Source organism: Ceratotherium simum, chromosome X, assembly GCF_057802395.1.
Source record: "Ceratotherium simum simum isolate JZ-2026a chromosome X, ASM5780239v1, whole genome shotgun sequence".
Classification (NCBI taxonomy): Eukaryota; Metazoa; Chordata; class Mammalia; order Perissodactyla; family Rhinocerotidae; genus Ceratotherium; species Ceratotherium simum.
Window position 1 is genome coordinate 41,091,761 of NC_141940.1, and position 15,753 is coordinate 41,107,513.

General features: G+C 40.8%; 1 protein-coding gene across 8 annotated transcripts in view; it reads left to right on the forward strand.

The window, feature by feature from the left end:
• LOC147911829 (uncharacterized) overlaps positions 1 to 15,277 on the forward strand; it is a 91,253-nt gene extending 75,976 nt beyond the window's left edge. For 6 of the 8 annotated variants that reach the window (XM_087427241.1, XM_087427243.1, XM_087427242.1 and 3 more), the window contains 3 exons: positions 11,476 to 12,567; positions 13,815 to 14,061; positions 14,738 to 15,277. In XM_087427241.1, the coding sequence (XP_087283367.1) occupies positions 12,141 to 12,567; positions 13,815 to 14,061; positions 14,738 to 14,750 (687 nt within the window). In that variant the 5' untranslated portion in view covers positions 11,476 to 12,140 and the 3' untranslated portion in view covers positions 14,751 to 15,277. Of the gene's footprint in view, positions 1 to 454; positions 4,662 to 11,475; positions 12,568 to 13,814; positions 14,062 to 14,737 lie in introns of those variants that run through there. The other 2 variants (XM_087427249.1, XM_087427245.1) reach the window with 2 other exon arrangements.
• The last annotated feature ends 476 nt before the right edge of the window (positions 15,278 to 15,753 follow it).

The following is a 15,753-nucleotide window of genomic DNA, read 5'->3' on the forward strand; positions in this document are numbered from 1 at the left end:
TTCTCAGGCCTTCAGACTCAGACTGAACTATACCACTGGCTTTCCTGGTTCTCCAGCTTGCAGACAGCAGATCATGGGACTTCTCAGCCTCCATAATTGCATGAGCCAATTCCTATGATAAATCTGCTCATATCTATATCTAACAGAGGAACAGAACCAATACAATCGATATATAAAGATATATATATATGTAATTATAGATCTATAGATATCTTACATAGAGTAATCTATATATCTACAGCTAGATATATAGATTAATATAGATATCTAGATATCTACAATACAGATATTTAGATAGAGATAGAGATAGATATCGATCTATAGATATTGATAAATAAGATAGCTGTAGATCTATAGATATCTTATTCCTTCTTTTCCTCTGGAGAATCCTGATTAACCCAGATATCAAAGGGGGCTGAGGGGGGTGGAACTTGATTAGATATCAAGGGGAGGGATGAAAAATTTGATTATATATGAAGGATGGGGGGGGATTCTCGCTAAACTGGCTTAGAAGGATTTTTGCTAAAACTGGGCTTGACGGGCTGAAGATAGGGTCAAGCTTGAGGCCTAGTCAAGAAGAGAGCTCAGAACAGCCTAAAGTTTGGTCAGGGAGAGAGTTCTTGTCAGTTACCCCTCTTGTATATAAGACTATATAGGTCTATTTCTTATTTGGTCACCTGTTGTTCATTAAGGACCAGCTGAACTATCTGTTGACACTTGGCAGTAGAGGATATTTGCTAGATGGTATGAGCGATCAGGCATTTAATGAGGGGGATTTCTGTGAAAAGAAAAAGAAAGACCGATGTTTGGAGTGGACTATTTAAACCCAGTTTCTGAGTCCAGAAGGAGAGCCAGTTGAGAAAATTTCTAGATCTGGGCTTGAGGCATGTTTAGATGGCAGAGTAAAGAGGGCTGTGACAATCTGACGGGTTTCCTAGTTTGCAGTGAATGTTTTTGCTGATGGCATAGACATCAGAGAGGTTTTGGTAAGATCGTCCAGACTCATGATTATTTCCTGGAGTAGAGCATGAAAGATGTGGGAGTTTTGGTGAATTTCCTGAGTGGCCCATACAGCAGCAGTTCCCGGCACAAAGGTTGTCCATACATGATCTGCCATAGTGGTGAGTCCTTTGAACTTTATATCATGTTGTCTAGCTTCGGCTCACAGGGCTTCTTTAGAGCCTATGGGGAAAGCCAGTTACAGGACAGCCTCGAGTTCCAGTAAGGACCTGGACAGTCAGCTTTGAGTTCTCAGTGACTTCAAGTCAGAAGGGTTGGAGAAAAATTGGAAATGTTAGTTTGAAGAGTTGCAGCCAGATATTGAAGGAAATTGGAAGAATTGAGAATTTGGTAAGGACTGACACAATATGCGAGATAGATAGCAGGATCCAGTCCAATTACAGGTAGGTAACAAAACCATGTAGTTTACAAAGAAGTGCAAAACAGCTCAAAGACAATGAACAGGACCAGAATCTGATACCTTACAGGGATGTATTTTCTATTTAAATATAAAATTGATCTCAACGGTCACCTCCTTTTTGATCAAAGATAATCAGAGATTATTCTTGTTTATAAAATGTTTAGTCTCATTAGATTTGGCCTGATTATTTACCTGAGTGCAGCAAGAACGGTAATTGACCACATAGGCATGACTTTAAAAAAACCTCTCAGTGCTGGGAAGCCAAGCCAAGAACTCACCAGCAGAATTTACCTGCATTACCTGTAGATTTGGGCAAATTACTCTCTTCTTGAAGTCCCCAAAATATCCTGTTTCCCGGGCTTGCCAGGAGGTGACCTCTCCTACTGACCTGTAAGGGTGAGAAACCTGTAAGCTAAGTACCAGGCCCGTTTTTCCAAGAGGACTTTGTAAGCATTGGCTCCATAAAGTGTCCTTTAGTTCCATAAAACTGTCTGGTCATATCTGATTATACGCATCATTCTGAAATATGATATTCCACTCAAAGCTTTGGTTATATAGTCAATTTTTTCAATTATGTTCTGTTACAAAGAAGACAGATTCTTATTGAACATATGCAATTTTATTACCACAAAAATAAGAATATTTAATAAGAATATTCAAATTCTGGAGTGATCAGGCGGGGGGAAAAGGGTAAATATTTTGTTTCTGTTTACAAAAGTATAATCTGCTAAACTGTTATGAATTTCGGATAGCTGAAGTTAGAAGAGAAAGGGGTTCTTTATATACAGAAAATAGAACATTAAAGCATCAGTGATAGTCCAAAGGCCATAATCATCCTTAATCAGTTCACGCAGCCCTATGTAATTCTTGTTCTGCTTGATCTTGTGTTAGCCATCTCATGAACACATCGGCTTCTCCAATAGAGTTCTGGAAATCCTGACTCATTTCAGTGGTATAGTCTCAAAGTTATTTCAGCAAATTCCATTAGGGGTTCTGTGCCCCAGAGTACCTGGCATAGTCCTTCCTATGGGACTTCAAGACAGTCCCATTTTGTTGAAGACAAACACTCTGGCCTGTAGCAGACTGCAAGAGCTTTCAGGGAAGCGTCAAAGTAAAACAACCATTTATGGATGACAAAAGACTTAAAATGGCCGTGGTGAAAGATGTGATGAAAGTTAATTCTAAAAATAATGCAGTTGACAAGGACATTTGGTTGTTTCTGTGGCATACAACATTTTAAAATAATAACTGGAATTATGACTGATAGCATTATGCTGATGTTGTCTAATATCAGGCAGAGCAGCACCAGGATATATCATGGACAGCAAGGGCACTGACATTTCTAGGAACTTAATACAATTTCTAAAATATTTATATTAATAATATTGTACCCATACAAATGTAAACTAGAGAAGGTTAAGCATCTCTTCTTCTTTGACAATGCTTCCCAAGAAACTCAACATAACAAACAAACCTAATTATTTTTAACATCTCTCAGTTTAAGGGCGAAAGAATAAACTCTTTGTGATTTTCCAGGAGCCCTCTGGAAAGTCTCAAAGTCACTTTGAGGTCAAGAAGGTTTCATTTGGGACTTGATTTGGGGAAGACAAAATATCACAAGTTGTTAAAAATGTGAAAAGGTTTGAACACTTGGCTTAATAGGATTATGGGTCACTAAGAAACTATTTGGCTACCCATTTAACCAAAGCAACAATAGAAGATTTCAAAAGTAAATGTTAGAGGTAACATGGTTGAAAACAACATTATCTCTTTTAGAAGTGAGAAGACTCAGTTCTCTTACATAATAAAAGACATGATAAGTCAACATGAAGCACAGGAAATTATCCTGATAAGACACAGTATCTGTGCCTTCTAGGCAGGTTACCTAGAAGGTAAGGAAAAACCTTTTACAATCTCTTATTAAGAGCAGACCTAAGAAAATTTTGTCTTAGCAACTTTCAAATATGCAATAGAGTGTTATTAACTATAGTCGCCATGCTGTACATTACATCCCCAGGACTTATTTATTTTATAACCAGGTGCCTTTTGACCGCCTTCACCCATTTGACCCACCCACCCCCACCTCTGGCAAGCATCAATCTGTTCTCCCTATCTGAGTTCAGAGTTTTGTTTTTTTGTTTGTTTTGTTTTGTTGTTTTAGATTCCACATATAAATGAGATCATACAGTATTTGCCTTTCTCTGTCTGACTTATTTCACATAGTGTAATGCCCTCAAGGTCCATCCATGTTATTGCAAATGGCAGAATTTGCTCCTTTTTTATGGCTGAATAATATTCCATTGTGTATATATACCACATTTTCTTTATCCATTCATACATTGAAACTAATATAATGTTAATATTCTCATAATCAGGAACGTGCACACACGGATACTCGCACACACACTTACATCCACCGTAAAGCTCAAACATTCATAAAAGAAAATACATTCACATGCACTTACACTCACATTTCATTCCACAAATATACTCACATGTTAACTAGCTCACAGCAACGAACCCAATACATATTTGCTCATTCACAGGAACATGCTAATGTCCATGCAGCTCCTCACGGCAGTGGATCAGCAGGCAAAGAAAGGAGTTTCTATAGTAGTGGGGCAAGTTGATCCTGATTACCATGCAGAGATGTGAGTTGTTGCTATGTAATGGGGATAGGGAGAAGTATGTCTGAACTCAGAGGATTCATCAGGAATTCTTTCAGTGCTTCTCCCCCAGTAACAATGGTAAATGGAATCAGTATAAATTAGCTGTTGATTTTTTTATAATTATAAGAATTGTTTACACTCGAGATCTCAGCTAAGTGGGGCTGAATGCAACAAAAAGTCTTGGGCTGTTGACTCAGAAATCACTCTAGGAAGCCTGCTTTTTAAGGTCTATCATGCTTAGCCTGCTCCTTTAAAAGAAGCATCTCTCTTTCTTTATTCATTCTTTGGAGGCTTGGGGTGAATTCAGCAGTGCTTATTAAACACCTTCCTGAGAGAAGTCAAGATGGTGGCATAAGCAGACTCTGAACTCACCGCCTCCTGTGGACACAGCCAATTTACAACTACTCATGGAAAAATTACCCCTGAAGGAGAACTGAAAACTGGATAAGAGGAACTCCTGCAACAAAGGACAATCCCAATTGAGGTGGAAGAGGCAGAAACTCCCTTCTGGAGAGGAAAAACGCCACCTTGAGAAGCTGCCAGCTTCACAGCTGCCCGGGAGCAGCCTAAAGGTATGCAGCCCTCCCTGGAGGAGCGGGGCCCTGAGCCGGGGAGCGCCCCCGCTGTAGGCATTTTGTGGACCCAGCACAATCGAGACGAGCGGCATAATATCTGACTTTGCCTGCTACTAAAACATTGTGGAGTACCCCCAGAAAAGCTGGTTCACAAAGAAATTAAAACCGGCTCTTAAAGGGCCCACGTGCAAACTCACCCATTTCAGAAAGCAACCTAAAATCACCAGAAAGAAAGGTGGACGGTGCTTTGGTGAAAAGAGACTCACCTGATAGGTGCTGAGTGCATCTCGGTGAGAGGTGAGACCTCTCCAGGGACTGGGACATTGGCAGCGGCCACTGTTGTGGCCTGGTGTGGGTGTGCTGACACAGACGCCATTGGAGTTCTCCCTGGGTCCTGCTAGCCCACGGTTTGCCCCACCCACTAGAGCACCGATTTAATCCAGCTCAGCCAGGGCAGGCAGCCCACCCTAGGGACTGGCCCTACCCAACAACAAGCCCTCAGGCAACTTGTGGACCAGCATAGATTGGTGACTGGATTCTCTGCAGCCTGGCAACTAAGCCAACTTCAGTGGGGCAGGGCGTGCACAAGGAGCAGGTGGAGAGTGTGGGGTGGTGGTGGAGTGTGTGGGCCTCCCACCGTGGAGAGACTGGGTCCACTTCAGAAGGTCGGGGTGTGCACACAGGGCAGGACTGTTGACTGTGTGTGTGGACCAGTGAGTGGCGTGGATTGTCAGCTGCAGAAGACTTGTGCTTCTCAAAGACCCACATAGGGAGTTTGTCCCACCTTCCAAAGCCTGAAACAATTGGGTGCTCCTGTGCCTGAGGCCAGCCCCACCCAGCTGCAATCCTCAGAGAGCTGACAAGAGACCTAAAGGCTGGAGGCTTATAGCAATTGTAAGCCCTTGGGCCTAACAACCTGCCACGCTGGGGGCCTACTCACTTAAAAGAAATACTGCAACACAAATGTGGTATTAGAACTTGCAGCCAACTGTGCTGGGGCTTCCCACACCCGATAAGGAGACTGAAGGGCCCACAACAACTACAAGCAGCCGAGCATTACAACAACTGGCCAGGAGCATAACTCAGCCTCCCTGGGCGCCTACAGGGAGAGCAAATAGGCCACAACAGAAGGACACACGTAGCCCACATAGGGGTCACTCCTGGAACATTGAGAACTGAGGGAAGCACACTGCAGGCCTCCTAAGGCATCACTTATATAAGGTCACCTACCCAAGAGCAGGAGAGGTAGCTGACCTACCTAATACACAGACACAAGCACAGGGAAAGAGGCAAAATGAGGAGGCAAGGGAATACATTCCAAGTAAGGGAACAGGACAAAACCCCAGAAAAGGAACTAAGTGAAACAGAAATGAGCAACCTATCTGACAGAGAGTTCAAACAAAGAGTGTTAGGGATGCTTACTGATCTGGGGAGAAGAATAGATGAACTCAGTGAGAATGTCAACAAAGAACTGGAAGATATAAAAAAGAACCAATCAGAAATGAATAATACAATACTGGAAATGAAAAATTCACTAGAGGGACTCAAAAGCAGAGTAGAGGATATAGAAGAATGGATCAGCGAGCTGGACAAAAGACTAGAAGAAATTACCCAAGCTCAACAGGTAAAAGAAAAAATAATTAAAAAGAGTGAGGACAGTCTAAGGGACCTCTGGGACAACATCAAGCACACTAACATCCATGTTATAGGAGTCCCAGAAGAAGAAGAGCAAGACAAAGGGGCAGAGAATCTATTTGATGAAATAATAGATGAAAACTTCCCTAACCTAAGGAAGGAAACAGACATCCAGGTACAGGAAGCACAGAGAGCACCAAACAAGATAAACCCAAAGAGGCCCACACCAAGACACATCATAATCAAAATGTCCAGAATTAAAGATAAAGAGAGAATCCTAAAAGCCGCGAGAGAAAGACAGGTTGCATACAAAGGAAACCCCATAAGGCTATCAGCTGACTTCTCAGCAGAAACCTTACAGGCCAGAGGAGAGTGGCACGATATATTTAAAGAGCTAAAAGGAAAAATCTTACAGCCAAGAATACTCTACCCGGCAAGGTTATCATTCAAAATGGAAGGAGAGATAAAAAGTTTCCCAGACAAGCAAAAATTAAAGGAGTTTGTCACCAAGAAACCAGTGCTACAAGAAATGTTAAAGGGACTGATTTAAGGGGAAAAGAGAAGACCACAAATAGGAAAAATTATCTATTTCCATGATAAGAGGGCAATGGATACAAATGCACAAAAAAGAGGTTAGATATGATATCCAAAACATAAAATGAGGGAGGAAGGGAGTAAAAGAGTAGAGCTTTCAGACAGAGGTCAAACTAAAGAGACCATCAATTCTGTATGGAGGACTACTAAAACACTGAGGGAAAAAAAGTTAAAAAATGGCAGTAACTACATACTTACCAATAGCTACTTTAAACGTCAATGGACTAAATGCTCCAATTAAAAGACATAGTGTGGCTGATTGGATAAAACAACAAGACCCCTATATATGCTGCATACAAGAGACACACTTCAGACCTAAAGACACTCACAAACTGAAAGTGAAGGGATGGAAAAAGATACTCCACGCAAATGGCAATGAAAAGAAAGCTGGGGTAGCAATACTCATATCAGACAAAATAGACTTTAAAACAAAAACTGTAAAAAGAGACAAAGAAGCGCATTACATAATGATCAAGGGAACAATCTAACAAGAGGATATAACACTTGTAAATATCTGTGCACCCAACATAGGAGAACCTAAATATATAAAGCAATTATTAACAGACATAAAAAGAGAAATAGACAGTAACACAATAATAGTAGGGGACTTTAACACTCCACTTACACCAACAGATAGATCATCCAAACAGAAGATCAATAAGGAAACATTGGCCTTAAATTACACACTTGAACAGATGGACCTAGTAGATATATACAGAGCATTCCATCCAAAAACCGAAAATACACATTCTTTTCAAATGCACATGGAACATTCTCCAGGATTGATCACATATTAGGCTACGAAACAAGTCTACATAGATTTAAGAAGATTGAAATAATACCAAGCATCTTTTCTGACCACAACGGTATGAAACTAGAAATCAACTATAGGAAGAAAAATCAGAAAAGCCACAAATACGTGGAGATTAAACAAAATGCTACTGACCAACGATTGGGTCAATGAAGAAATCAAAGGGATAATTCGGTACATGTGTGTGGTGATAGGTTGTAATTAGTATTTTGGTGGTGAACATGATGTAATCTATGCAGAAATAGAAGTATAATGATGTACACCTGAAATTTTTACAATGTTATAAACCAATGTTATTGCAATAAAAAAAATTAAAATGTAAAAAAAAGAAATCAAAGGAGAAATCAAAAAATGCCTGGAGACAAATGAAAATGAAAATACGACATGCCAGAATTTATGGGATACAGCAAAAGCGGTTCTAAGAGGGAAGTTTATAGCAATACAGGCCTATCGCAACAAACAAGTAAAATCTCAAATAAACAATCTAACAATGCACCTAAAGGAACTGGAAAAAGAAGAAGAAACACAGCCCCAAATCAGTAGAAGAAGGGAAATAATAAAAATCAGAGCAGAAATAAATGAAAGAGAGACTAAAAAAACAATAGAAAAAAATAATAAAACCAAGAGCTGGTTCTTTGAAAAGATAAACAAAATTGACAAACCTTTAGCTAGACTCACGAAGAAAAAAAGAGAGAAGGCTCAAATAAGTAAAATCAGAAATGAAAGAGGAGAAATTACAACAGACACCTCAGAAATACAAAAGATTATAAGAGACTATTATGAAAAGCTATATGCCAACAAATTCGACAATCTGGAAGAAATGGATAAATTCTTAGAATCGTACAACCTTCCAAAACTGGATCAAGAAGAAATAGAGAACTTGAATAGATCAATCACCAGTAAGGATGTCGAAACAGTAATCACAAACCTCCCCAAGAATAAAAGTCCAGGACCAGACGGCTTCCCTGGTGAATTCTACCAAACATTCAAAGAAGACTTAATACCTATCCTTGTCAAACTCTTCCAAAAAATTGAGGATGGGGGGAAGCTCCCTAACTCATTCTACAAAGCCGACAGTACCCTGATACCAAAACCAGGCAAGGACAACACAAAAATAGAAAATTACAGGCCAATATCACTGATGAACATCGTTGTAAAAATCCTCAACAAAATACTAGCAAATCGCATACAACAATACATTAAAAAGATTATACACCATGATCAAGTGGGATTTATTCCAGTTATGTGGGGATGGTTCAACATTCGCAAATCAATCAACGTAATACACCACATTAATAAAATGAAGAATAAAAATCACATGATCATCTCAATAGATGCAGAGAAAGCATTTGACAAGATACAGCATCCATTTATGATAAAAACTCTGAATCAAATGCATATAGAATGAAAGTACCTCAACATAATAAAGGACATATATGACAAACCCACAGCTAATATCATCCTCAATGGTGGAAAAACTGAAAGCTATCCCTCTAAGAACAGGAACCAGACAAGGATGCCCACTCTCACCACTCCTATTTAACATAGTACTGGAAGTCCTAGCCAGAGCAATCAGGCAAGAAAAAGAAATAAAAGGGATCCAAACTGGAAAGGAAGAAGTGAGACTCTCACTATTTGCAGATGACATGATTTTATATATAGAAAACCCTAAAGAATCCACCAAAAAACTTTTAGAAGTAATAAACGAATACGGTAAGTTGCAGGATATAAAATCAACATACAAAAATCAGTTGCATTTCTATACACTAACAACAAAGTAGCAGAAAGAGAAATTAAGAATACCATTCAATTTGCAATTGCAACAAAAAGAATAAAATACCTAGGAATAAACTTAACCAAAGAGGTGAAAGATCTGTACACTGAAAACTATAAAACATTGCTGAAAGAAATGGAAGACACAAAGAAATGGAACAATATTCCGTACTCTTGGATTGGAAGAATTAACATAGTTAAGATGTCCATACTTCCTAAAGCAATCTATAGATTCAATGCAATCCCTTTCAAAGTTCCAACAACATTTTTCACAGATACAGAACAAAGAATCCTAAAATTTATATGGAACAACAAAAGACCCCGAATAGCTAAAGGAATCCTGAGAAAAAAGAACAAAGCTGGAGGTATCATACTCCCTGATTTCAAAATATACTACAAAGCTATTGTAACCAAAACAGCATGGTACTGGCACAAAAACAGACACACAGATCAATGGAATAGAATCAAAAGCCCAGAAATAAACCCACACATCTATGACAGCTAATCTTTGACAAAGGAGCCAAGAACAAACAATGGAGAAAAGAAAGTCTCTTCAACAAATGGTGTTGGGAAAACTGGACAGCCACATGCAAAAAAAAAAAAGAAAATAGACCCCTACCTTACACCATACACAAAAATTAACTCCAAATGGATTAAAGACTTGAATGTAAGACCTGAAACTATGAAAATTCTAGAAGAAAACAGGCAGTACAGTCTTCGACATCGGTCTTAGCAACATATTTTCAAGCACCATGTGTGACCGGACAAGAGAAACAATAGAAAAAATAAACAAATGGGACTACATCAAACTAAAAAGCTTCTGCACAGCAAAGGAAACCATCAACAAAATGAAAAGGCAACCTAACAATTGGGAGAAGATACTTGCAAACCATACATCTGATAAGAGGTTAATCTCCAAAATATATAAAGAACTCATGCATCTCAACAACAAAAAAACTACCAACCCAATTAAAAAATGGGCAAAAGACCTGAACAGACATTTCTCCAAAGAAGATATACAGATGGCCAACAGGCACATGAAAAGATGTTCAACATCGTTAACCATCAGGGAAATGCAAATCAAAACTACAATGAGATAGCACCTCACGCACGTCAGAATGGCTGTAATTAACGAGACAGGAAACAACAAGTGTTGGAGAGGATGTGGAGAGAAGGGAACTCTCATACACTGCCGGCGGGATTGCAAACTGGTGCAACCACTATGGAAGGCAGTATGGAGATTCCTCAAAAAATTAAGGATAGAACTACCATATGATCCAGCTATTCCACTGCTGGGTATTTATCCAAAGGACTTGAAAACGCCAATGCATAAAGGTACATGCACCCCTGTGTTCATTGCAGCATTATTCACAATAGCCAAGACTTGGATGCAACCTAAGTGCCCATCAAGGGATGAATGGATAAAGAAGATGTGGTATATATACAGAGTGGAATACTACTCAGCCATAAGAAACCATGAAATCCAGCCATTTGTGACAACATGGATGGACATTGAGGGTATTATGCAAAGTGAAATAAGTCAGAGGGAGAAGGTCAAATACCGTATGATCTCACTCATTAAGTAGTAGATAATAACAACGACAAACAAACACATAGAGACAGAGATTGAATTCGTGGTTACCAGAGGGGAAATGGGGAGGGAGGAGGGCGAAAGGGATAATTTGGCACGTGTGTGGTGATGGGTTGTAATTAGTATTTGGGTGGTGAACATGATGTAATCTACGCAGAAATAGAAGTAGAATGATGTACACCTGAAATTTATACAACGTTATAAACCAATGTTACTGCAATAAACAAAAAATTAAAAAAAAAAAAGGTTAAAAAATAATAATAAACACCTTCCTGCTCCTGCTTTTTAAACACTTCTCCAACTCTCTGTTCTGACTGCATCCATTTCAACTTTGTATGTTTTTGTTTTCAAAGTAGCTTTAATCATGTTGAAATGTCAAAATTCTTATTTTCTCTCTCTTCTGGCAGGTTTTTACTATCCCTGAAATCTGAACTATTTAATTTTTTATGACTCTGTCCCTGTTGGCGTGAGCCATCTCCAAGTGGAAATCAGGTAACAATTCACCCTGTGCAGCAGGATGCCTCCATATTGGAACACTTTAGTTTTGCCAGCAATGGTAGAATTAAAAGGACAGGACATGCGTGGGCTTCAAGGGTAACCCAGGACTCGAAGCTCTCAAGGGAAAGGGAGAAAGGATCCAAACTCTAGAAGCTGAGGGTCTTGAAAATTCATTGGACTCCAGGCATGTCAATCCTCACCTTTCAGCAAATCAGCTTAGAGCTCGCGATGGGGGAAGTGGACCTTTGTTGACTCTTCTAAGCTCTGCCTCCCGTCACCCGCCCATCCGATTCTTTCCCACCTCGTCCCATGCCACCTCAGGCGCAGTCATGGTTGGCTACTCCTCAGACCGCCCCCCTGCCTTTCCTGTAGCGGGGCCCCAATAGGCAGCGTCACAGACTGTTTTCCCCTCTGCCGCCATCACCTCCACCGCCCCGACCGCTTCCCGGCAGGCCTTGCTGCCAACAGGCTTCCGTCGGCTGCCGTCACCTTGGTGGCCGCCATCTTTGCCACCTCTATCAAGCAGCCAGATCACTTTCTGGGTTCAGGCACTGCGTGGTGCGTCACTCCCGCCATGTCTGCCGTAGAGAAGGGAAGCCCAGCCCCAGGTGGCCAGAATGGAGCCAGTGGTAGGGTGGGCCAGGACCCGGGATCCACCAGGCCTGCGGAATGGGGGGCCAGAGTCGCGAGGGCCGCAGACCCTAGGGATTTCCAGGCAGTCGTGCAAGCCCATTTGGAGGAGGAGGAGGGTGGGCAGGAAGTCCCCCAGCCCATCGTCGAGGAGGACTGGCATGTACAGCAGGTAGAAGAGGAGGAGGGTGTGCAAGAAGAGGAGGAGGAAGTTGAAGAGGAGGAGGAGGATGAAGAGGAGGATGAAGATGAGGGAGAGGACGACGAGGAGGAGGGAGAAGCAGAAGGGGATGAGGACGAAGAAGAGGAGGAGGAAGAAAGCAATGAGGAAGAGTGTGAGAATGATGTGGACAAAGCGGAAGAGGAGGATGGTAAGGAGGGGGCAGAAGTCGTCGTGGGCTTCTGTGGTCCCTGTTCTGGGATCTGGTCCATTCCCTTCTACACCGTATCGGTTAGAATGACCACATCCTGGTCCGGCCCCATGCAGACTGCATGGGAGGGAACCCAAGGGAGGGAACCACGTCCCAGGAGCCAAGGTCTGGGAGGGCAAGTACCTGGCAGAGGGCACATCACCCTAGGAGCAGGAAGGACCCACAGAGAGGGCTGCATCCCACAAGGCAGAGGAACCGGTGGAGGTCAAGGTCTGGGAGGGCGGGGTGCTGGCTGACACTGCCGTGTCCTGGGGAGGCTGGGGCCTGTGCACCCTAGGAGACTGAGGTGGTGAATGGAGGCAACATCTTCAGGCTCTTGGAACCTCTGTTGGTGCAGCTGGCTCACTTGCAGGCGACTCTTAGCACTTGCCTCAGGTGATTAAGCAACAGGTCAATGTTTTCAAAACACTTCAGGCTGAATGTACCCAATTCTATAAAGACCTGTACAGTCTTGAGAATAAGTACGATTTTTACAACCTCTCTTTGATGAGAGATCTGAGATCATCAGTGCAATTTATGAGCCCACAGAAGGTGAATGTCAGTGGGAAGTAGGTGTTCAGGAAGGAGCTTGGGAGGAAATGGAAAGTGAGCCTGAAGGAAAAGGGCAAACAAATGGTTTACCTCACTTTTGGTTGATGGCTTTTAAAGATGTAAATATTCTTGGTAAGATGATACAAGAAAATGATGAAATTGCCCTGGAGCACTTTTCAAGGATTGGGGAACCAATGAGTTTCACCATAGAATGTGTCTTTATTACAAACAAATATTTCCCAATGAAGTTTTGACACAAATATACAAAATGCTATCAGAACCAGACTTCTGATCCCTTCTTCTCCCACGGGCCAGAAATAATCAGCAGCACAGGGTGTGAGGTCTAGTGGAAACAGAGAAAAAAACATCATCACAAAATTATCAAGCAGCAGAAATGTGAGGGCCATGGAAGCGTCGTTTCAACCAGTAGGAACATGCCCACCTATTCTTTTTATTTTATTTTATTTTATTTTTAATTTATTTTTTTATTGAGGTAACACTGGTTTATACCATTATATAAATTTCCGGTGTACATCATTATATTTCGACTTCTGTATAGACTACATCACACAAAAGGGGTAAAGGGGGACAATTGTGTGGTGGCAGATGGAAACAAGACTTTTTTTTTTTTTTTTTAACGAATTTCTATTCTCTAGGTTCTCCTGAGGGCAGAGTGCTGGGTGTTGATACTGATTTTAAATTGAAATATTTTTTCCACGAACTTGTGGTCCCGAAGTCCTTATCATTCTTCGCTAAAGAAGCGACTGAATGTAAGTATGAAAACGTTGACGAAGAGGCCCAAGAAGCTGGAGGTGAAGAAGAGGAAGAGGCTGAATATGAAGAAAAAGAAGAAGGACTCGAAATGGACAGGGACTCAGCAGAGGGCAGCCCCAGAGAATCCAGGTATTAATGTGTATGTAGCCTTGACGATCATTCCTGACATATACCTGTTACTGACAACTTTATGTTTTGAATTATTGCTGTAAACTAAGTAAGAAAAAAATTTTGAAATTCAGTTTTGAAAAAAAGTTTAACATTAATAATATACTCGTATTCTAGATAATATAGAAGGCAGTATGTTCTGAATGTACTTCATTCTTAGCTACAAGTCCTTTGTGCTGTAGCTATAAGACCGCTAGAGATGGGAAATTTATCAGACCTAGGAAATTTAGAGACCAATGTTTTTTGAGAGAATGGTCACCAGAAACAGCAGCTAAAGGGCCTAGGCCATGCACTGGCTGTGCCTTCCTCCCTTGGCCACAGAATTGTAGTCTCTTGTAATAGCGATGCCTTTGAGAAGGTGACTCCTTCCAAAGTAGTAAGACCGTATTTCATGATTAATTCACAAATATTAGTTCAATTTAGATTTTTGTATTTCATATGACATTCAAAAGAAAAGAAAATTAGTCATAGTAAAATTATTGTTTATCACTGAATTGGTAATTAAGTCTTAGCTTATATTTCGTCTCTCCATACGTCCCTCCCTCTGTCTCTCTCTGTCTCTCTCTGTCTCTCCCTCTCTCTTTTTGAATTTTCACAGCTGTGGATATCTGATAACAGCCTCATTCTCATTTTACAGATATGGAAACTGAAGGTCCGGGAGTATAAGGGATTTATGATTTGTGCAAACAGCACAGGGTTTTGAGGTGGAAAGATTTATTTAAATCACAGAGTGGCCTCTCACGAAGAAAACCAAGCATTTATAGTGGTGGGCAAGAGGGAGACGAGGTTGGTGTGATCAAATGATTGAAGCATGTGCACCATGATATCCAAGAGTCTGGGTTATCAGAAGAAAACATTTTGTTTTCTCCTTGTCGAGACAACAGATGTACATAAGGTTGACTCATATTTAAAAAGCCACTGGTGCACATTGATGGTATACAAATTCTTAATTGACTCTTATTCCATCCTGCAGTTGGAAGGCGTAGAAAGAAATGGACGGCAAAGGAAAAAATGAATTTGTTCTTCATGGATATTCTAGTTTGCAGTAGCCCAAAACACCAGTTTTATTTCAAAGTTCATCACCCAACAGTGATGTTAACTGACATCTGACTTTACTCTTACCTTGTATGGATGTATTTGACAGCATTTCCTCACTTTAAAAATAAAAGCTTGTTTGAAGTGAATAAGCTGCAGATTTTTTTTTTTACATAAATAACACTGAGTCAAATCTATCATTGTACCTTTTCTATTTGTTTTGGCCCACCTTACTGTCATTGAAAGGAATCTCTTTAAACGATTTCGTAAGCCTGTTTTAAATTCTTTTATTGCAGCCTCAAATAAATTAAAATAAAAAGTTATAAACACTTTATGTAACGACGTAGATGGTGGTCTAGCCTCTACTTCATTTTATTGAGAGAAAACAATGGATGACCTAGCTCGCCTGGAGACCAGATGGTGCTGTTGGGCTGCCGTGGACCAGCATTATCATCATCACCTGGGAACTCCTTAGGAAAGCAAGTTCTCAGACCCCACTCCAGACCTACTGAATTGGAAATTCTGAAGGTAGGCCTCTAGCCACCAGGGTTTTACAAGGTCTCCAGTTCTTCTGAAACACGCTAAAGTTTGAGCACCACTGGTTTAGAGCAATGGGGG